General features: G+C 43.6%; 1 protein-coding gene across 1 annotated transcript in view; it reads right to left on the bottom strand.

Annotated features, from left to right (window-relative positions):
• The window catches only part of LOC139057808 (uncharacterized), a 30,118-nt gene extending 15,166 nt beyond the window's left edge, over nucleotides 1–14,952 (bottom strand). Inside the window, exons 1-5 of the mRNA XM_070536558.1 lie at nucleotides 14,863–14,952; nucleotides 14,671–14,759; nucleotides 10,573–10,936; nucleotides 8,071–8,180; nucleotides 290–313 (exon numbers count right to left, since the gene is read on the bottom strand). Of these exons, the coding sequence (XP_070392659.1) occupies nucleotides 290–313; nucleotides 8,071–8,180; nucleotides 10,573–10,936; nucleotides 14,671–14,728 (556 nt within the window). The 5' untranslated portion in view covers nucleotides 14,729–14,759; nucleotides 14,863–14,952. The remainder of the gene's footprint in view (nucleotides 1–289; nucleotides 314–8,070; nucleotides 8,181–10,572; nucleotides 10,937–14,670; nucleotides 14,760–14,862) is intronic.
• Nucleotides 14,953–22,218: the final 7,266 nt, after the last annotated feature.

The raw sequence follows: 22,218 nt of genomic DNA, 5'->3' as shown, positions 1-22,218 counted from the left end.
GGCGTTATGAAAAGAAGAGAATAATACTGTATATAGTTTTTTTTTCTTGCTGCTGCATTCGGGAAAGCTTGGTGTCTGCGCTAAGGCAAGTCCACAGCTGTGCTGCTAAAATTTCCCATGCGAGAAACGTTGTTTAAAGAAAAAAAAATAGGCAACTTTCGAGTTTCACTGTACTTGCAACTTGACAGAATATGAAAAAGTGAACTTTCCAAGCTTTAAATGCAAAGAGGAAATTACAAGGCAGACATTAGCCTTTCGAAGCGCCATGACCATGCCCTGTACCGCTTACCTTCACCCGTCTGCTCTGTTAAATCTGCATGGAAACACAGAGGCGGGGACAAAGAAAAGAAAGAAAAGAAGACAGCATTAGTGCGCGATAGAGAGCGCGGCACGATGGTAGACACACAAGCGATCATAAATCATGTGCATCAGCAGTCGGAAGCGCAGCGGCCATGCGATGGAAGCGCGCCGCCTTTGTCATGAAAAGGTGCAGGCCGCAACACAGACACCTCAATCCCGTTTCACGCGTTGCTGATAGACTCAGCCCCGCTACTGACACACGACGCGTGGCCGCGCAGCATATTACATCTGCATCCGACGCGGAAGCTTAGATTAATGTACACTTCCCGGTCGCCAGAGGAAGGGAAGGTGAGCCCACACTTCAGCGCGTTCAAACGCCAACCATGCTTGCGCGCCGCCCAACTCGCGAATACCGCGCAACGTTGTGATAGCTGCGAGGCCTGCCAAGTCGCCCTAGGTGTTGGGCTATACAATTTAGCCTATGCGTCTGAACAGCTATCGGTATGCACGCTAATCGCTGTTTAAAGCAATGAAGGACATACGAATGCAGCTCGGTTTCGGTAGCTGCGTTAGTGCGGCGTTTTGTGAAACGCAGTGTGAAACAGTGCGTTTTGTGAAACGCCGACCTCCGCGAGGAGGGCATTGATTCATGGAAGAAGTTTTGATGGTCGTAGTTGGGGTGAAAATGCAAGAAAGGAAGCCCGCAAAGGTTTCTTGTAGAAATGCCGAGAGCTGTGCTATTTAATGTTAATCCATGGATTGAAAAGAAAAAAAAAGAAGAAAGAGAAAGAAAGTGGGGCGATAGGAGACATACAAATAATTAGAAGATGATAGCTGTGGCACACAGTACAACAGCGCCTGTATCGGCTTCTCAGAGTTGATTGTCCACATGTGTTGCGCTGTTTCTTTCCTTCCAATCATGGTTTCTTGTAAAGATGCTTGGAACTAGTAAGAGGACACAGCAGAAGAAAAATGTGCAGCCTTGTGGCGATGTTTGCAGTTCTGAAGCTTATTAGCCAGCCACCTCCGTTATTTATATATTAGCAGTAATGATTGGTCAGCAACTGTTCGGGGAGGCCAACAAGGGGGAAAGAAGAAAGCACGTAAAGAGGAAGCTGCCCCGTGTGGTTTCCCTGCGTTTGCATGCCGTAATGTCTTTTTTTTTTTTTCGCTGTCACTGATATCGCACTTTGAACATACGCGGTCGTTTTTCGTTTAAAGGAAAGTTTAGTTACTATGACCGCACTGACAGTGGCTCCAACTTTAAGTAAATGTCTGGAAGAGAATGCTGCGTGAATAGCGCGATGCCTTAAATATCACATTGAACATGTTTTCTTATAAAGAAAACATTTGAAGCACACAATTGCAGGATAAACAATCGAAGTTGTCAGGGTCGGCGGCCTTTTACATAAGCTGGTCCAATTTTCTCACATGCATCATCACCAACATCATCATCATCATTATCATAATAACAATCGCAACAACAATAATTAAGTCCACTTGCCTCTCCTCGATACCCACAAGTGCAACTTTGCCATGATTAAGTAGAATTAATTTTCCATATATTCTTTTCTTATCACACCAGCCTTTCGCTACATGGTACCTCCGGCTATATGTAGCGTCCAAACAAACAATTACGTCACGCATTGCCCATCACGTGGTCTAGATGACGCCTAACATTAGTTCCTCCTATTAACCTCCCCTAGAATGCAATCCACTCAGGTCTGACGCACTTTTTCAGTACTAATCTCTATCTTTCTTTCTCTATAGTTACTGCTCTGTAACTTAACTATTGCTTCAGGCATCTACCTCGTATTGCATCTTCCACGCCTAACTATGTAAAGACTCACACCATCTGTAATCTGCAGTACGTGTCCCATCACGTAACCGAATTAACTGTGTTGTAAACGTGCTGTAGCGTTAGCGTTGCGTATCTCGTTAACCCAACGCAAGTATTTTATGCTATAATAAACTCTCTGTTGTAACGTCGATTTTTTTTTTATTTCCCGTGCGCGCCTTCATTAACAACACCAGATAACGCCCCGGAGGAATGCCTTTGCCTTACTGGATGCCGCGGCAGCTCTACGTCCACCGACGCTGCCTACTTTAATGCGATAGCGTCAGGGGTCCTGTGTCGCCGAAAATCCGATGTAGGCGTCAGCGGAGTTGTCCGCGAGCGAAGATTTCTGTATATACGTATTTAGCTATACGTATATGCCACGCCTTGCTATATTACGTACATGCGGTATATTCGGGTTATACTGCTACGCCATCCTATCACTACAGTTGCTCATACCTTGTCTTACATTCTTGACAATGTTATTCCGCAGAATTTTGAAAATGACAGCCCACCAACCAGTTTCTATGAAAGAAAACACCGACACGCGCATGCCTTGTGTGTTGAATCTTCTCAGACTTATATATTAGAAGTGCAAACAATAACATAAACCTGAAAATTATGTAGTTTTTTTTTGGCAGGGCTTTAAACTACTCCCGAAATCGGCTCACACAAGAGGTCACGTTTCTACGAGAAAGCTCGCCTTCCTGGATAGCGTTCGCTGCCAGTGTTTCCCGGTAAACATTACGGTTACATAACCTGCAGTTGCCGGGAATCGTGAGAAGCAGTCAGGGGTATTTGAATGCTATCACGTTCCATTCTTAAAGGCGAAGCTTAAGTGTCTTACAAGATTTATTGTGCGAGGTATCGCAGAGTAACATCCACTATAAGAGATGAAGGTGGTGTTTCCGCGGGTGCTGAGAGCTTGCGGAGCCTTATGCACGGCTTCACTGACTTGTACTTCGTAGGCACGCGTCAATAAAGGCAGCAGTGACGCGGAGGTTATTAGAAATCGCGTTTCTCCGCCTCATTATGCGGATCACTAAGCCTATTTTTGTTGTCTAGCGGCAACGAACTGCTGTGGTGCCTGATAACGCAGAATTCTCTTCGAATTAGCGGTGTGAAAAATGGCTTCCCCAAAATAGCGCTCGCTGTAAACAAAGTCAACTTCAAGAGACCACGTGAAAAACGAAAAAAAAAACACATGCCGAAAAATAAACACGAGTGGTTGTTTTATTGCAGCTCTCTACCATTGCCAAAATAATCATCAACCCAACATTTTCGTCTGATTGTTTTGCGCGTTCTTGACGTTACTATTAAGAGCACACAATATCCCCTTTCCTTTCATCTCGAATTGGCTTCGCACTAAAGGGGGAATTCTTTCGCAACTGCTCAAGAAGCTTCGTCAAAGAATAATTTGTGTTCTTGTCTTTCTCGTTCTTTCCTTTTTTCTTCTTTTACAACATGTAGAAACGATTTATATGTACTTGTTGAAAAACTGGCTACTAAGGGATTGTTTTCAGCGCGAAAACAAACGATTCTTTCCGGTATATTACGCAACTAGGAACGACTGTATTGCATGCAATTTTTCCGTGTGTCGGTGTTTCTTCTTTTCCTTTTTATCATTCAACAATCAGATTAGATCCGAAAAAAGCATACAAACAAGAAATGAAGAATAAGTGTCTGCTCTTGCAATATTCAAAAACAGCTTCTGCACAGCAGTTCTACGTGCCTTGTTCTATATATATATATATATATATATATAATATAGGTCCGTTGCCACTTAGACGTTGGTAATGATCGAAGTCCGTATGCACAGGAAACATATTAAGTTAAAGCTTTTAGTAAGAGATGATACCGGCCAATCGCGACATTGGGCATATAACTATATAGCGAAGGTAGCCTGATTTTATAAATTAGGCCATAGTTAATAACATTTACTATTAAAACAACATATGAGAGTTATTTTCGAATGCTTCACCTAAGATTATTAGTAATATTTACTAAGGCATGTTACAGCAAGTGCCGATCACGTTCATTTAATAATTCAGAGACACAGTCTTGCCTGCAGTAGCCGTCGAAGCACTTCCCGCTGCGTGAGCCCATTTTTTCCTCGAAGATATTCGCTCTTCCCAAGAAAAATCTGATTTCGAGAAAGGAAATTGTCGGAGGATTGGACGGATGGCGCTAAGCTCATTGTCTCTTCATACTAACCTAAATGAACGCGACAGCCGGCAGGGAGTATTTCGGGCTTTGCAGATAAGCGTACACGACGTGTCGTCTTAAAAGAGATAGGAACTAAGTCCGCGAATCAGGACGAAACCCTTGATTTCTCGGCGAATTTCGCAATGAGGGAGCCCTGCTCATTAAAGCGACAGATTTAGCGCACTCCGTCTATCAGCCTTTGTAAATGCAGCGCTCGTTCGTCGGAAGCGTGAAGGCTTTTTAGCTTTGCCCAGCTCGTGCTGTGATTGTCGCAGACTGGTCTCTAAGCCCCTGTCGACTATTTTGGGACATATCAGATTCAGCGTGCATCAAAAGTCGCCTCGGCCAGAAGAATCGGAAGTTGCGAAAGAAAGAAAGGCTTGCAAAGATAAGATTGTTCAAGAAATACGCGGAGAAATACGGACAAACACTTTAGTTTGTCTGCATAGGCCTCTGTGGTCGGAACGACCGGGAAGTCTGCATTATAACTCGTTCTCATTTATAGCCAAGCTAAAAAAAAATAGGCAAACCGGGCCTCTTTCATGATTTTTCTTTTTATACGTCTTTACCGCGGCTTACCAACGAGCCTGCTCTAATTTTTGCCTTCTGTGTTTGTTTGAGGTCACTTTCGAGCACTCTGTATTTATTTATTTATTTATTTATTTATTTAAAATACCTTACAGGCCCCATGGGGGCATTGTGTAAGGGGGGTTACAGAGTAAGCAGCCTTCTAAAGTGGTATACAAAAGATACACCTCAATACAGGACTCACCAACATTACTATCAAGATTGAAACATGAAACACAAACAACTGAAGTAATGAAAGGCCACAAAGGTACACTTAAGGAAATAACTTGAGTAAAACTTAACGTAAGGCATTAATACTAGAAAGTCAAATACACAAAAAATGAACATATCAGGGAGTACAATTCTTGAAGTGATATTAAGGGAAAAAGACGCAAAAAAAAGCAATAATATATACAGAGCATACAAGTGAACACACGATACAGCATAACATAGCAATTCACAAGAGCGAGATAGCAATGCATAAAAAAAAAGTATCACAAGAAGTTCGAAGCAGATTGCCAAGTGTTAGAAACAAGATAAAGTGATTTGTAAGTGCTGTTATGAAAAATGCTCGTGTAGGAGATGACGAAATTTTTCTTGATCTGACTCGGAAGCAATGTGATCAGGCAGATTGTTCCACAAGCGAATGGCCGTAGGGAGTGCGGAAAAGTTAAAAGCATGTGTCGTACCGTACATGCGCGCAAAACTTAAGTGGTTATATAATCGACGAGACGTGCTCGAGGCGGTCTGGATATGTAGTGTGGATTGTGTGGCATTATAAACATATTTGTGAAACAAGGATAACAAAGCGATATTACGGCGAAGAACTAAAGGCTGTATGGAATGATCGAGTTTCATTTGCGTTACGCTGGAGTGATGGCTATAATTACGTGAAATGAAACGGGCAGCTCGGTTCTGGACTGATTCAAGCATGTCGATTAAGTATGTAGGATGTGGGGACCAGATGGATGATGCATACTCGAGCTGTGGACGAACAAATGTCTGATAGGCCAATTTGCGGATGTTTGAAGGTGAATTACCCAGATTACGACGTAGGTAACCTAATGTCCTTGAAGCTTTTGCGCAAACGGCTGCAATATGGTCTGTCCAGGAGAGATTTTCGGTTAGGTGAACACCCAAATATTTATACGATACTGTATGAAACAATTCTTTATTATTGACGTTGTATAAAAAATGAGAGTTGTCACGCTTACGGCTAAAAGAAATTACCTGACATTTTGATACGTTTAAAGACATTAACCAGGTGTTACACCAATTATGAATTAGGCTAAGGTCATTTTGAAGGGTCAGGTGGTCATCAGTACTGTTAATTGATCTGTAAATAATGCAGTCGTCAGCGAAAATACGTAAGCGAGAAGAAACATTAAGTGGCAAATCATTTATGTAAATTAGGAACAGTAAAGGGCCCAAAACGCTGCCCTGAGGCACACCAGAAGTAACGTAAGTAGGAGACGAAGCAATATTATTAACTACTGTGAATTGTTGACGATTCGAAAGAAAATTACGAAGCCATGTTAAAGTGAAGGAGTCAATTCGAAGTGCAGTTAATTTAGCAATAAGGCGACAGTGAGCTACACGATCAAATGCTTTGGAAAAGTCAAGGAAAATGCAATCGGTCTGCTGGTTATTGTTCATGTTAAGGTGCAGGTCAGTCGTGAATTCGAGTAACTGTGTCTCACATGATAATCCTTTCCTGAATCCATGTTGATGGCGAAAAAAAAAATTATTGGACTCTAGGTGATTATAAATATGAGAAGCAATTATATGTTCGAGCATCTTGCAGCAAATGCAGGTCAATGAAATTGGGCGGTAATTTTCCGGGGAGTGTTTATTCCCAGTTTTAAATATGGGTATGATTTTGGCCATTTTCCAGTCATTGGGCAGCTGTCCCGATGACAAAGACTGCTTGAATATATGGTACAGAATGTTACTGGATATAGAAATGGTATTTTTTAATATCTTGGAACTAATATTGTCAATACCAGATGAAGTAGAAAACTTCAAATTATTAATAAGACATGCAATTCCCTCCACCGAGATTTCAATACTTTCCATGAATTGCCAGTCATAATCAGCAACATCAGGTACATTGGTATGATCCTCGCGACTGAAAATCGATGAAAAAAAACGTATTAAACGCAGAGGGGCACTCATTGTCAGGAAGGGGAGTATTTGTATCACTATGCAAGGCTATCCGGTTAGAGTCACGGTCAGGTGATATAACACGCCAAAACTTTTTCGGATTCGAATTTAAGAGAGAAGGTAAATCTGTGGAGAAATATTTATTTTTAGCTGCAGCTAAGGCAGAACAGTGTCTAATATATAACACATTTTCTCTTTGTTTCTTGTTCTATAATAATTCAAAAACCTGCGAGGTATCTTGTGTTGCCATATGGACATGACTCAATAAAAAGAAATTCTTTAGAACGACGCTAAAAAATTACGGCGAGGTGCCGTAGAAACGCTTATCAACAGCTCGCAGATCTTGTATTCAGTGACGTCGCTAACATTGCCTCTGACGTGAAGCAGTATTAAGCTTCACTTGTTTTCAACATCAAACGTCGCAAAATATGTAATAAAGGAAGAAAATAGCCTGGTGCCTCTAACACAGATAAAAACTCGGTGGTATTTTACTAGAAAATCAGAGGGTAATATCAGCCTGTTGCTTGCGTCAAAATGATAGTACAAGTTACAATCCAAAAGGGTGAAGGGGAAGCGCCGTCATACGCAAGCGGTGTCGACAACCTACAATGATATCATAAGACAAACAATTTGAGGTTGCGCCTTTTTCAAGATTTTTGCCTTAATTCACGTACAGTACGAACAACCACACCGGCAACCATACGCCAGCAAACAAAAATGGTCCTCTTTTGAAGAAGTTTTCTTCTCCGAGTGGTTCGTAATATTAGAAGTGGGCGGATTCTTTTCCTCCCCGTGTAATTATTGGGCAAAAGAGGAAACGTTACAACAGCATGAAATTTCATCTCTTGTCGACCTCTTTTTTTATACACCAAATAGATCCTTTTGTCACCTAAAGCATATATGCATAAATGACGTTCGAGGCTTTTGCTTATTACATCCCGGTAAATGGTGTGTGTGTTTATCACTTAGGTCTCTAACAAACAATAGGCTTGTCTTACAATGTCTAAAGGCTCCGAAGCTGCAGGCGTAAACCACGGTTCCCAGTACCGCCATCCACATGATCAACAGCTGCCAGGCGAAGAACGGACCGCACTTCTGGAGCATGTACCTGGACGACCAGGTTGCATAATTGCCTCACAATTTCAACACTGCCAGCTAATAAGTTACTGTCCAATCTTATCCTCGGCATTTCTCAGTAATTCTGCCGCCCTTGCGCAGTAATTTTCAGTTAGAACGAACCACGGTGAACTGTCATTCGAGCAAAAAGACACGTTAAAGCACGCTTCATACCTTTTGTCAAACATAAGCTGTCCACAGCTGTCTATGCAATATACCGGAGATAGTTAGTTGCATAATGTTCTCATATTCTGCAAATAACTACAGTGCTGAGTTGCAAATGACTTCTTGCTTCCGGAGCTGTCGTGAGCAATCGGTGCACACACTTCACTTTCGATGTCCTTGTCCTAATAACGGCCCCAGCTTGCGCTACTTAGGTATATTCACTTTACAAAGCGCCGGTATATTTGCTTGCTCAATCGTATTGTCTGTTCTACTTATAAATTACTATCACAAATGTCTGCTACGAAAAAGCTAGGAAGTCACCTCTGCAAGTCATTTATCGTTTAAGTGACTGATTCTTGAACAAATCGATTGCCTAACGGCATACAGAAAGTAGTTAGACCAACTTACGTTTTATTTGAGCTTCTAAAGAGCCTCTCAGTGCGTTCATCTGATCGCCAACAGGCCGGATATGCTTTTTACGTATAGTTGCGTATACTTAATGGTGGCCACATATAGGAAATTCTTACTAACTGAGGCTAAAACTCCACCAATACATACGTCGCACATAATAGAAAGTTTCAACATCTTCGCATACTTTTTCGCATTACCGCTTTAACTGAATATCCGCTCGGTAACACTAACAGCAGCACTTGTGGTGACGTATTGTCACGTTGTGTTCAAGCCACAATGTGCTGGAATGTTGTTTTGTTGGGCAAGAGTTTTTGCTGGTACGAGAAAGTTCGCTTCGCCGCTATAGCACTTAGGTCAGCAGAATGAAAATAGAGACCTACGAGATGTTCACGTGATCTTGGTTTAGTCACCAGAGGTCACCAATATCACTGTCATTCATGTTTCTGTGCAGGTATTTCGCTAGAGAAGTAACACCTGAAGCTATACGTATGTGAAAAAAAAAAAACATCATACACCATTTCACTCTGTGAAGGTAGATGACCAGCGAGGCTGTGTAGCACACGACAAAGAAGTAACACAGAATTTGGAACAATGGTATGTAGAGATTTATTGTCTTGATTGGTGGTCATAGGGGTGAAATGTACGCGCGCAAATTTATTTTCCTGCATTCACATTCATTCGTGTTATACATTCGGTATATACATTCGTGTTTCATTTCGCGATTTATTGAGGCAATGATTTTGAGACCGAAATCACCGCATCGACTGGCAGTGGGGCAGTGCCGTCAGCGCCTTCGTAGAGGGAGGGGCAATGTGGGAACGCTAGCACGATGAGCGGCAACGAAGCCCGTTGTGGAAGATGACGAACGCGCGAGCAGTGGCACGAGCTATTGGTGATGGTGATAGTGTTTGCTCAGGCACATTTGCTGAGGGACACGAAAAATACACGGAACTCAAGCCATAAATAGCTTCACTGTAAAAAAAAAATATTAACAATTTAGCCGTAAATGCGAGAGATGCGTTAACCCTATACGTGGCACTTCTGTAAAGTCCAAGATCCATGGTGTAAACCGCGTTCGCCACATTGTAAAGTGTTGTCCAGGAGCTCACTGGACATAGGTCCTACCTGACCCACCGTGGTGACTTAGCGGCTACGACTATGACTTAGCGGTTACTTAGCGGCTACGCGACCTCCTGCGTAGCGCTGCTACGCAGGAGGTCGCGGGATCAAATCCCAGCCACGGCGAGCAACAAATGCAGAAACGCCTGTGTTCCGTGCATTTGTGGCGCGTTGAAGATATCCTGCTGGTCAAAATTAATCCAATGTCCAAAATTCAATTATTACTTCACGCCTCTTCTGGAAGTGCGACTGGCGCTAGTCCGGAGCAGACTTCCGTCAGATGTACTATATATATATGTATATATATATATATATATATATATATATATATATATATATATATATATATATATATATATATATATATATATATATATATATATATATATATATATATATATATATATATATATCGCTTATTTGACATTCCTAATGCTAACGCATTAAAAACATGTACCGTGGTATTGTGGCCACATTCAGTGAACATATGCGACACATTTCGTGAGGTATTTACCGTGTTATTCCGGCTTCAGTCATTACCCATATCCAATACGTATCGTGCGGGATTACTGTGCAGTCGTTACATAGCGTGAAAAACCCAAGTTACAACGACGGTCGATGACACTCCGGTCGCAAACACAGGTTCCTTGTGCGTGACGCGTAAGCATGGCTAGAAAATCAATACGCACGGCTTGTCGGATCGCCGTGCCGACGGCCTCCTGGGAGAGGAGCGGTTGCTTTGCGTCAGATCGGCGAGCGTCTCCTTGCGTACGAATACGGGCTGTGGCAGTGGCTGAGGAGCGGCCGAGTTAAATCGGTAGAGGCCCGGTAACCCGACAGGCACCGCGAGGGGTACAGCGGGCTGCTGCTGCTGCTGCCACACGCCCGCTCCAGGAACGGGGCCGTAGTGGTAGGCCGCTGACAGCGCAGGCTGCCCACCAGTGTAGCTGTTCTGAGCCGCCATGGTGTATGGAGCGAACACACCGTAGGCCGGCGGAGATACCATCCCAGAGTAATGCGGTGTCGTCGAGGGTACCGGAACCGGTGCTCCCACTTTAAAGCCGATAACGAAAGTGGTTGTTGCCGTTCATTTCATCTTCATTACGTCACCCGAACATCAAAAAGGCTCTGCAAAGCCTCTCGCAAATGTAGACATTTCATTGCATTATCCAGCATGGCACTCTGCTTTCAGCTTAACCAACACGCACGTTCAGCACGGTTTCAGCATCTACAGCACACGCGATAGTCGCCTGGGTATGAGCAACCTCTCTTCGTCTTTGTTTAACGTTATTTCTTAACTGTCGGTCAGCCTGTGAACGCCATACGCTGCAGTATTAAAACAAATGCACCAAATAGTGAATTTCATGTTTGTTGGCGACACAGCGATACCATGACACTAGTGAAAGACCGATGAATAAAAAAAAACATAACATCTGACTTCTACCGATTCTGGTTTATCCTGATATCACGTCCGCAGTTCAAGCTAGCCCGAGCACTATGTCTTTCCCGTCCTATAACCTACGGCACTGACGCGCACAGTATCTGTAAGAAGGTTTGAAGCGCAGGAAAGAGCGATGCGGAGTCCCTATAAAGAAGAATAAGGACTCATGGCCTTCTGAACAGGGGCCGAACTCACATACCTGATCCGACGTACGTGGCCTCTGTGACTGGCCATCTGTGGACTTATTGTTATGATATCGTGCCGATCGCTATCATGAGTGATGGATGCTCAAATGCAAGCCAGTAAAGAAATGCTCTCACGCTTAAACGTTTTCTAAATTCCGGCGCTGCAGGACAGAAACACGGTGAAATGTACTGACACAATCCGGTGAAGTCTGAGGGGGAGATGTTTAATGTCTAAATATATAGCCTGCAGACGAAGTATCAATCTTTGGCCATCACGTAGCACTGCATGGTGTAATTAAAAATGATAAATTGTGGCATGAAAACTGAGAGATGGGCTACTTGACGTGAATCCACAATTCAAAGAACAGTGGAAAATGCGTGGACAAAGAACTAGAAGGTTATGACACAGCCATTGGGGTGTCGTCGCCTGCAGTTTCCTTTAGCACTGTATTTTTGAAAATATTTAATACATAAATCATTTGACAGAAAGCATCCTAAATCAACAGGCAGGGTTGTGAAAGATAGCTTAGCGCTGCTTCGAGTTGATTTCCACAACATGGCTTTCTTAAACTTGCAACCGAAGCGGGATAAACGATTACTATTGCATACCGACCCTCACCAGGATGCATCTGTCGCGGAAAGGATTCGAACCTGCCACCTCGTGCTCTGCAGCAGAATGGCTTAGCTGCTTAGGCATTTCAACGTGCATGTATAGGCAAGCTCAAAGTGTAGTCATCCTCATCTGAAGTACTTCAGGGCTTATATAATGTAAATTTCTTCATTCTAACATCATTCAAATCTCATGTCGTCAAAATTCCGTAACCACCAAAGAAAGCATCGGGCAATGACCCGCAGCGTTGTCTGAGCAGCCCACTCAAATGCTTAAATGCTTTCCTCGTTTACAGAACATCACTTTTGTCTACTTTGAAAGCAAATAGTATTGTTTACCTTGAAAGATTTTTCGTATCTAATTACCTGTCAAGAGACTATGGAGCGCGCAGAAGTGGAAAGGTTCTTGGTGGGTCAGAGCTGATGTAGTGAAAGTAGATAACTGAATCAAGAGGGCAGTGTCGGCGTTTGTAATTGGTCCCCTTCCCTTTGTTTAGCTTCCAAGGACTGGTCGCAAATTGCGGTGGCGAGTAACAGAAGGTTGTAAATGTGGCTAAAACGGATACACAGTGAAGAAGGGTTGGCATAACGATGTCGCATGCATGCTGAAATGGCTCGAAACGCTATACAATCTGGCAATTTTTTTTTATATAGAGGGAAAACAATTTTCCCGGCTGCTCTGAATCCAGTGCCAGACCGATCGGCTGGCTGAAATCTTTTATTCCATTCAAAAGGGGGCAGTCTCCGGCTATGGAGAACCAGCGCTGGATAGGCGGTGCGTCGAAAAGAGTGCGTTGCATGCCGCCCTGGTGATGAAACGCGGCATATTCCAGCCACACAACCAGAAGACACACACACATACGCAGCCGTATTATAGTTCGTATGTTCCGTTTTCGCGCCACTTCAAGGGGAGTTTTTGTAAAGAAGCTAGCGCCATAAAGTGAAAAAATGACGAAAGAAGGTTTTTAAGCTTTATATATTTTTCACAGTGCGTCATGGCGAGCACGTGTGTAACGGTTGCGTCGTGTATCGATGCCATGCTTGCGTGGCTGCCTGCCTCGCAAATCTAGCAGTTATGGCTCCGGTCGTGCTGCGCTATGGTTTCGTAAGTATTAGTTGGCCTGAAGATGTTCCATATTTCTCTGGCTAGACATAAAAAATTCTGATGTTACTTCGCCACAGCAGTCAATGGAGAAGGAAGCTTTATCGCATCAGCTGACTCGCGCAAGCAAAGGTTTGAGTGCTCCGCTGCTTGATCCGTAACAATCCTGGCTACATTTAACACTAATTACATAAATTTGCCGGATGCATCTCAGCGCCGAGTCCTCATCCGCATGCGCATTTTTATAAACACATAGGTGGCTTAGTCGCGCGTGCGCCAGCACTATGCGCATACAACTCGTATTACAAGGCAGCTTCCCTCCCACATAATTCTTGGCAATGAATGGATAATTTTTACCTTTCGTATTGTTCACTTGGTGCGGTGGCGTTGGAAGGGGCTTGGCGGTGGCATTGCGAAGGAAAAATGGTACATATGCCGGATGGTGCATGCTATTGCTCATTTTGTTTCCGACGAAATACCGACTCCAGATTCTGCTGTTTGGTACTGTCTGCCATGGCTGACCTTCTTCACTATCGAATAAACCAAGGATACACGCGAAATTTGATTTAGAAACCAGCCCGACACCGCTTGACAAGGCGACAAGACGGGAGCTTACTCCGCACGCCTGACTGCTTGGATCCAACGCCGCCTCCGTTCTTGTTCGTAGGGTTTAGACGGAAAGACGCAGAAGGATACATCCTCCCTCATCCTGACTTAGTTGTGGCACTTGTATACGCAACAGTATCGTCGGCGCCCTTTTGTTTTCCTTCGACTTTAAGGGCAGGCAACGCAATTTTCGTCCGCGGGGGAGGCTGCATTGTGCACGTTCTGACCGCCAGGGCGGCGCTGCAGGCACCGTGAAAACTCCAGCGCTGGTTCCCCATACGGAAAAATATTCAGGTTGGTTGGGGATATGAATGCAACTTTAGTGCTTATCCGTCACTTCAACGTGGTGAATTTTCGCGTGACAGACAGGCGAACAGGACACAGCCCGAAAAATTTCGCTCAATAGAGAAGGGCTAATGGAGAAAAGGTGTTGAGCTGCAAATAATTTTTTTTCTTTTGTTTGACCAGATCATGCATAAAAAGTGTGGTAGACAGATGCTAATTTTTCACCGTTTTCATGATGTCGCGTCACCGAAAGGTGTTGTGGGTGCTGCCCCGAAAAAGTTTTGACCAATCGTGGAAGGCTAGTGGCCGACATTAAATAAAACAGATTGGAATATCTTTAGGTTATAGCATCCCAGCTTCGCAGCTTGCCTATTTCAACTGACTTGTGATAGCCGTATTGATCAACTGCTCCCAAGAGTGATCGCAACATCTTGCATTCATCCGATATGAATTATGTTGGAAGCTTCGCGTTATCACTCATTCAAGTTTCAAGTTTATCAGTTTGTCAATAATTAAAGGAAAAAAAAGTCAACATAGAATTGATGTCATATGAGCTTACCTATGTTAGGGTTCACGGTGGAGAGACGCCTGGGAGGGCTTTCGCTTCTGTCCGTCATAGGTCTTGCTTTCGTTAGCTGTTGCCAGATTCTTCAGAGGTCGAAATACAGAACGAGAGACGAATAATTAGCTTGCTAAATGCGTGTTAGTTATTTGGGATGTCACGTTGAGCGAGGGATGCATTTGGGCTTACCTGCAATGGGCTGAAGCGTAGCAGCAGGATGGCCAATTGCTGTCCAGTCCTTAATAACGTTAATGATGATGGCGACGACGACGATGACGCTACGATGATTATGATAATAATACTCGGAAACATAGGCACATACCCGACAAGACGTAATTTCCAAGTAGTGGGCAGTACAACAAAAAGAAAAAAAAGGATAAGAATGAAGTAGCACTCATCATAAATGTGGAGCTTAAAAGTTGCAGAATATTTTATTAGTAGTAGAGGAAAAAAAGTACGCGTAGTTCTGCCGTCTACCGTATAGGAACATCTCAGTGAGTGCGATGAGGGTAAATGAAGAGGAACAAAAAAAAATGACCTTCGTTCCACGAAGTGAACCCGCATTTCGCTTAAGCGTACTTTGTCTCGTTTTTGCCGTTGTTGCTTATCTAATTATTCTATTGTTTATCGAAATGTTTATCTTTTTATTTATTCTTGTTACTCGACGGATACGACGCGAAAATGAGCTCGCGAAATCACATTGGTCATGTTAAATTTGGAGCGGCACACCCTGTTGGCATGATCAAACATGGCCGACATCCCTCTGGACTACGCAGGGAAACTCAAATAATGATTTATCGCATGTGCGTTCGATTGATACTGGAATTTGGGTGGTTGCTATTCTCTGGTGATTAACCATCAGCATACAATATTAACCCCTTGGTTTTTCTATAGCGGGAAGCTGTTCAGAATTGTTTTGGTTTACCAAAATTTGTTGCTCACAATGTTCTATATCAAGAAGCGCGACTGCATAGACTTCCCTGCAGATTCCGCATTCTATCAGCAAAAACATATTCACACATTTAGGAATCTATATTGAGACGATCACAATTTAAATTTGTTAGTGAAACGAGGGTTTTTTGGGGTGAGCATTAATTTTGTTCCGCTTACATGTGGGCCTCAGGTTTTGCTTGTACAAGCTGAGACAGATCCATTAACCATTAATTTATGTGAGATCATTTGTCCAGACAAGCCCTTGCCTAATATAACGATTGATTTTGGGTATATACTTCTTTCCAATGTTGAACTACTGCCAACTTCATATTTAAATGGCATGTTACAAGATCATTTAACGCAGTTGGGAATAGAAAATGTATGTAATCGCGACTGATGTGTCAATGAGTAAGGAGAAAGTGGGTGTGAGTATTTTCTCCGAGTCACTATCTTGGTCATATTCATCACGCCTTTTGGATTTTGCACCCGTATTTCTGGCTGAACTAGCAGACGTTATCTTAGCTCTTCGAAAACTTCCTTCAAATTATTGAACAGCGGTTACAGTGACTGATTCACTGTCAATGTGCACGTCACTCACTTGATCTTCAGACACTACTGTAGCCAACAGATTTAGATCATTAGCATACTAGCTAATGATTAGCATACTAGCTAATAATATTGAGATGTTAGCATAGAATAATAGCAGACAACTGAAGTCTGCTATTATTGGTATGGGTTCCAGGCATTCGTGGTATATTTTTACATGAAATAGCTGACATACTTGCGTGGTTATCTCCTGATGGACCAGCTATCTCTGTTATACCTCCTTCGGCTTATGTCATTCCGGCTAGGTTTTAAAAACTTTCTGTATTCCAAAATTTTACAAAGCTGAAAATCGCAACATTGCAATTTATTCCTTTGCTATTTTCATGCGACAATGAATTGTGTACCACACGTAAATGAGAAATTTCGATAACAATATTACGCTACCGCATCCCACCATTAAATTTTTCCCTATGCAGGTACGGTCTGGCACCGTCCCCTCTGCCTCCTACCTGCCAAGAACCTGAAAGCATTAACAACATTTTAATAGCATGCGATTGATTTAGAAATAAGAAAATAAACCGAATTGTCATGCTGAAAATAGGGCACTTCTTTAAGTGCTAAAAATATATTCTCTTTCGGGGTTGTTTCATTGGAATTTAGCCATACGAACATCTGCGTGGCTATTTTCAACTATATGTGCGATACGAGAAGGCTACCACGTCAATTCTCGAAATCAGTAGTTGGATAGCTCATCAACTCGCCGATTGTGTTCAAAATTATTCTAGTACACCGTCGAAAATACCACAACACTTGCTGTTAATACATACTTACAGCCATTTTTGTTCCTGTATCTGCCAGGTAAATCTATTCCCAGTTGAAAAACACAACAGGAAATTTTACCAGTCTGTTGTATTTTGGGACGTTGTTTCTGTAGTTCTGTTGTCTGTAGTTCTGTTGCCTGTAGTTCTGTTGTCTGTAGTTCTGTTGCCTGTAGTTCTGTTGCCTGTAGTTCTGTTGCCTGTAGTTCTGTTGCCTGTAGTTCTGTTGTCTGTAGTGTGACGTCCTGTAGTAGAATGTTCTGTAGTTCTTGATCAATATTTAATTAAAAATTGACAGAGACGTCCGTAAGATTATGTAAATTTGTTAGCACAAAAAAGAAAAACATAAAACTAAAAAAAAAATTTAAAAAAAAAACGTCTTTGCCTAGGATTCGAACATGCGACCTCTCGATTCCTAGCCCGGCATCTTACCACTGCACCACCCCTGACATGGTCTTCGAGTGTACGTTTTGGCCATGTGAATAGTACGACGTGCTGATGCGCTGATGTTTACATTTGCATTTTGAGAGCCAAGATCCGCTATCACTCCACCGCGTCAAGTGCCGCATCTCTAGAAGAGCAAGAGTGTTCGTACCATCGACAAGTACATCGTGCAGTGCTAGAACATCGATTTTGATGTACGATATCCATATTAAATAAGAAATTCAGAAATAGACAACGTTGACTTTTAGGGTTATTACTGCTAGTTTCGACAGTTGTCTCTCGTTCTTTACACTTTTGAGCGCGCATATAATTCGTGTGTTCAATGCAAAATAGCTACATAAACATTCGTGGATGAGAGTTCTTTCTGACAGCATACTGGCTTCTCACGGCAGCACTGTATCAGATTAATGAGACCCGAGCGATACAGCTTTTCACGCAACTTTGTGGAACAACCGAAATCTTCTTTTCCGCTTCGCATAAGCTTGTGAAATATTCCTGGGAAATTAACTAATGTGTCAGTGTAACAGCACATGTAAGTCCACAGGCCTGTGTGCCACATCTTACCAAAAAAAAACCGGATACGCAGCCATTCCCGCAGATGGTATGATTTTGATCAGCGGCCGATTTAGAGGAGGCCGGTAGGGCGTTGCTGGTGCCGCGTCGTCACGGCACAATTATAACTATTCGCCACGTCGACTTTAATACCGGTGTCGGTGCCATCGGTGTCAGCATTGCCGGCTTCAGAGAAGTGCGATTGAATACCGCGCAGGAGAAAAGTACAGTGTACACTACCGATGCAAAAACATACAATTTTAAAGGACCGCGACGGGAAGCGCTTCTGTTGCGACTTCGGAACTCTTGGCCGTCGCGACCGAATGTTTCTGCTGCGACGTCAGAATTGGTGTCGTAACGTCGGAGTCGCTGTCAAGATATAAAGCTGTTGTTCCGACATCAGAACTCTTGTTGTCGCGACAGAATGCATCTGTTGCCAAATCAGAATTTATGTCGTAACGTCAGAAATGTCTCCCAATTAAGAAATGTCAACAACTTCTGTCGTACAACAGAATTTCTGTAGTTGCGACAGGAATTCCTTTTGTCTTTTTCAACCGGGCACTACAGAAGCTTGTCGCATCACACAATTTCAGTGCACTTCTGTTGTCATCATTGGGTATATGTTGCGGCGATAGGTTTCCGTTGTGGAACAGTTCTCTGTAGTACAACAGAAGTTTGTCCATTACTTCAGGAACACTTCTGTTATGACAACTGGGGGCTTGTTGCAATGATAGGTTTCTGTCGTACAACAACATTTTTCTGTAGTACAACAGAAGTTGGTCGCATTACATCAGGAACACTTCTGTTGTGACAATTGGGGGCCTGTTGCCACAATAGGTTTCTGTAGTATTTCAACAGCTCTCTGTAGCACTACAGAAGTTTTTCGGGTTACTTCAGGAGTATTTCTGTTGGGACAACAGGGTGCCTGTAGTGATGACAATTTTTTCTATAGTACTACAAAAATCTGTTGTAGAGCTTCAGCTTTCTGTTGTAACAACAGACATACGACAGACTGTACTTCTGTAGTAGCAACAACAAATGTCTGTTGTACATCAGAAAAGTCTGTCGCTCCATCAGGAATCTGTAGTTACTACAGAAAAATCCTGTTGTACAACAGAAATTTCTGTAGTACTACAAAAATCTGTTGTAGAGCTTCAGCTTTCTGTTGTAACAACAGACATACGACAGACTGTACTTCTGTAGTAGCAACAACAAATGTCTGTTGTACATCAGAAAAGTCTGTCGCTCCATCAGGAATCTGTAGTTACTACAGAAAAATCCTGTTGTACAACAGAAATTTCTGTAGTTGCGACAGGAATTCCTGTTGTCTTTTTCAACTGGGTTTCCTAATTACCATAAACGTTCTAACTCACCCTAACTTGCTTTTCCGTTTAAGTTTTTCTCTGTCCCCTTTCCCGTTGTGTTTTAACCGCCGGCTTCTTGGTCAATACCCCGTAGTGGGTAAGTTCCACAAGTGAAGGAACCCGGAAGCAAACGAGTTTGGGTGCGAGCTGGCAGAAGCGCAACTAAACACACAAATAGCGAGACTTTGGCAGTCGGCTACAGGAAGAATGCTCCTAAAGAGACTAGGATACGATACGAAAGGGGCAATAGATCGAGAGGCAGACATCCCAGACAACATCAGACAAACCCTCAGAATAAGTCCAATTCCACGCAACATGGATGCGAACCTACACGCAGCCAAAAGGCAGGCAAGGGCAGATTACGTGGAAGGCCACCTGGCAACACAGGAAAACACGGTGTACACGGATGCAGGGCTATACCCGTGGGACAAGCACACTAAAACACACAGAGTAGCTACGGCTGTAGTAGACTACATGGGAGAGACAATCAGCTGCGCAACCATAAGGAATTGCACGGTAGCGGAGGGGGAAGAGGTCGCCATAGCGCTTGCAGCGACCGAAGGCTACCGAAGTAACAGATCATTGACCATATTAACAGACTCCAAAGCTGCATGCAGGCATTACATGCAGGGGAGAGTCTGTAAAGAGGCCCTGCGAATCCTCCTCGGAGCAGGAACCCTCGGAAATAAAGTGACACACAAACTTTTCTGGATACCGGCCCATACCGGGATAGAAGGGAACGTGAGAGCAGACAGTCTAGTTCGCGAGATCACATACCGAGCTGGACAGATAGAGCCTCTCGAGAACCCTACAACGGTGGAGCCGACGTGTGCGGAAATATTAAACTACTATAGAGGGCAGAGAATCAAATATCCTCCGCCACACACACTACTTACACAACAGGAAGCAGCCGACTGGAGAAGGCTACAAACCGGAACTTTCTATAATCTACACATATTAAGTAAAATGTACCCGACACAATACAGAAACTCCTGCCCATGGTGCGGAGAAATACCAACTCTTTACCACATAACATGGGAATGTAAGCATAACTACGCATTCCATAAACATAAAAACCCGAGTGCGGAGCAATGGGAGGGCCTGCTCACCAGCAGCGAGCTCACCGCCCAAAGGGCGATCGTGCAGCACGCGTGCGAAGTGGCCAGGCTCAGTGGAGCCCTGGAATAGGGGCACACCTATGCTGAGAAGCCAGGCAGCAAGCGCAAGACGGCTCACCGCTAACCTCCTTGATAGAACCAATAAAGTTTTTCTCTCTCTCTCTTGGGTGCGAGCCATGACAGACGAGGATCATCATCATCATCGTCATCAAGCGAGCGCCGGGCGTTTCCCAGAGCTGGCCGGCTTTGGAACGAGGGAGGTGTGCGCGCGCGTCCGCGATGTGACCACCACCATCCGTCGAAAGGCGGTAACCTGGCAGGACGGACATGGCCTCTCCGTTTTTGCGAAAGCCAAAGCACGCAATACATTTCTTGCTTCTAAAGTTGCTGTACGCTCTGCAGCTCTTGCACTGCTCTTGCATCCACGTTTAGGCATATCGTAGAATATTTCGTACAACTTTAAATTCTTTTTCGGGACGCATTTTATTTATGCGGCAGTTTAGGAAGAACTATCGAAAAATAACTTCCTCTCCCATTTCATGGTATCCGATTCATCCCTTTCGAAAAGATAATCAGCAATACACCATATAATTTGTTTGCTGTAAAGATTCTATTCCTTATGGAGAAGTCGCATGATCGACAGACATGCCGAGCCACATCGCTCTACAAGAGGCGGCTTGCCCGAACATTTAATAATAAAAATAATTACGAATTTAAGAACGCGTTCTTAATTGTACCATAGACAATGCCTTGTCCGCACAAAAACGCGTTCCTAAATCTGTTATTACTTTCGTTATTAAAAGTTCGTGCAGGCCGCCCAAGGTCTGTCTTTCGTGAACAGGCTGATCAAGTGCCTAGTGTGGTTGGAACCTTCCATGTCGTGCCTGAGGGTGTTTCGCATCTGGAGGCGTGTTGTTCTTTGCCCGATTTTTGTACCTTTATTCGACCACGTAGCAAGTGTCCGTGGGTGTTTAATGTGTGTCTAAACGTAACGTAACTATCATTTGTAAGACATTACTCATAATTCCATGCATAAAAAAAAGCATGATTGTGGCCTAATGGTTAGAGCCCTGGGATGCTGTGCTCGACGGCAGATATTTGATTCCACCGTCAGTCACGCACAATTTTCCTTTTAATAAAGCAATGCGAGACTGAAATCTACATAGCTACCTATCTACCGCAAATAGGCAAATATTGCTTTGGATTATATGGTCCCTGAACCACTTTTTAGAGAAATGTAGAAAGGCATTTGAAGTGAAGATAGTCCATTTCAGAAATGCGTTGCCGCAAAAAGTACTTCCATGAGTTCAGTATGCAGAAGCGGAGTTATTGGCACTCGAACACGGCATCCGCTGTGCTCCCGTTCCTGCTTCAATGCCCTTGCACTGCGCAGGCTATAGGGCTCATTGGGGCGTGTCCACAGCGGGGCGCGGCCTTTTCATTCTCAACGGGGCGCGCAGTTCAGATTTAATTTTGGATGTCAACGCAGACGTCACGGCTTCCGATTCTGGTGCTTACGACTAGCTAAAAATAAGCGAGACGTGGTTGTCCTCAGGGATCCGCAGTGCGCCTATAGCCAGTGGACTCGTGGCGGCACCGCGCGGCCGCCGCAGTATCTGCGCTATGTAACCGACCGCAGCTACCAATAGCAGTCGCCTGTGGCAATCTACTTCCCTACAATATAAAGCGCAAGATTGCCTCCTTAAGGCAGCAAGCAGGCAGGCTTTTGTTTAAAATAGAGCGTTTGAGAGAAAGGTTACTTCGCGATCC

This window comes from Dermacentor albipictus, chromosome 3 (genome assembly GCF_038994185.2).
Source record: "Dermacentor albipictus isolate Rhodes 1998 colony chromosome 3, USDA_Dalb.pri_finalv2, whole genome shotgun sequence".
Taxonomy (NCBI): Eukaryota; Metazoa; Arthropoda; class Arachnida; order Ixodida; family Ixodidae; genus Dermacentor; species Dermacentor albipictus.
The sequence above is the reverse complement of the archived record's forward strand: the minus strand, read 5'-3'. Positions and strand labels throughout refer to the sequence as shown.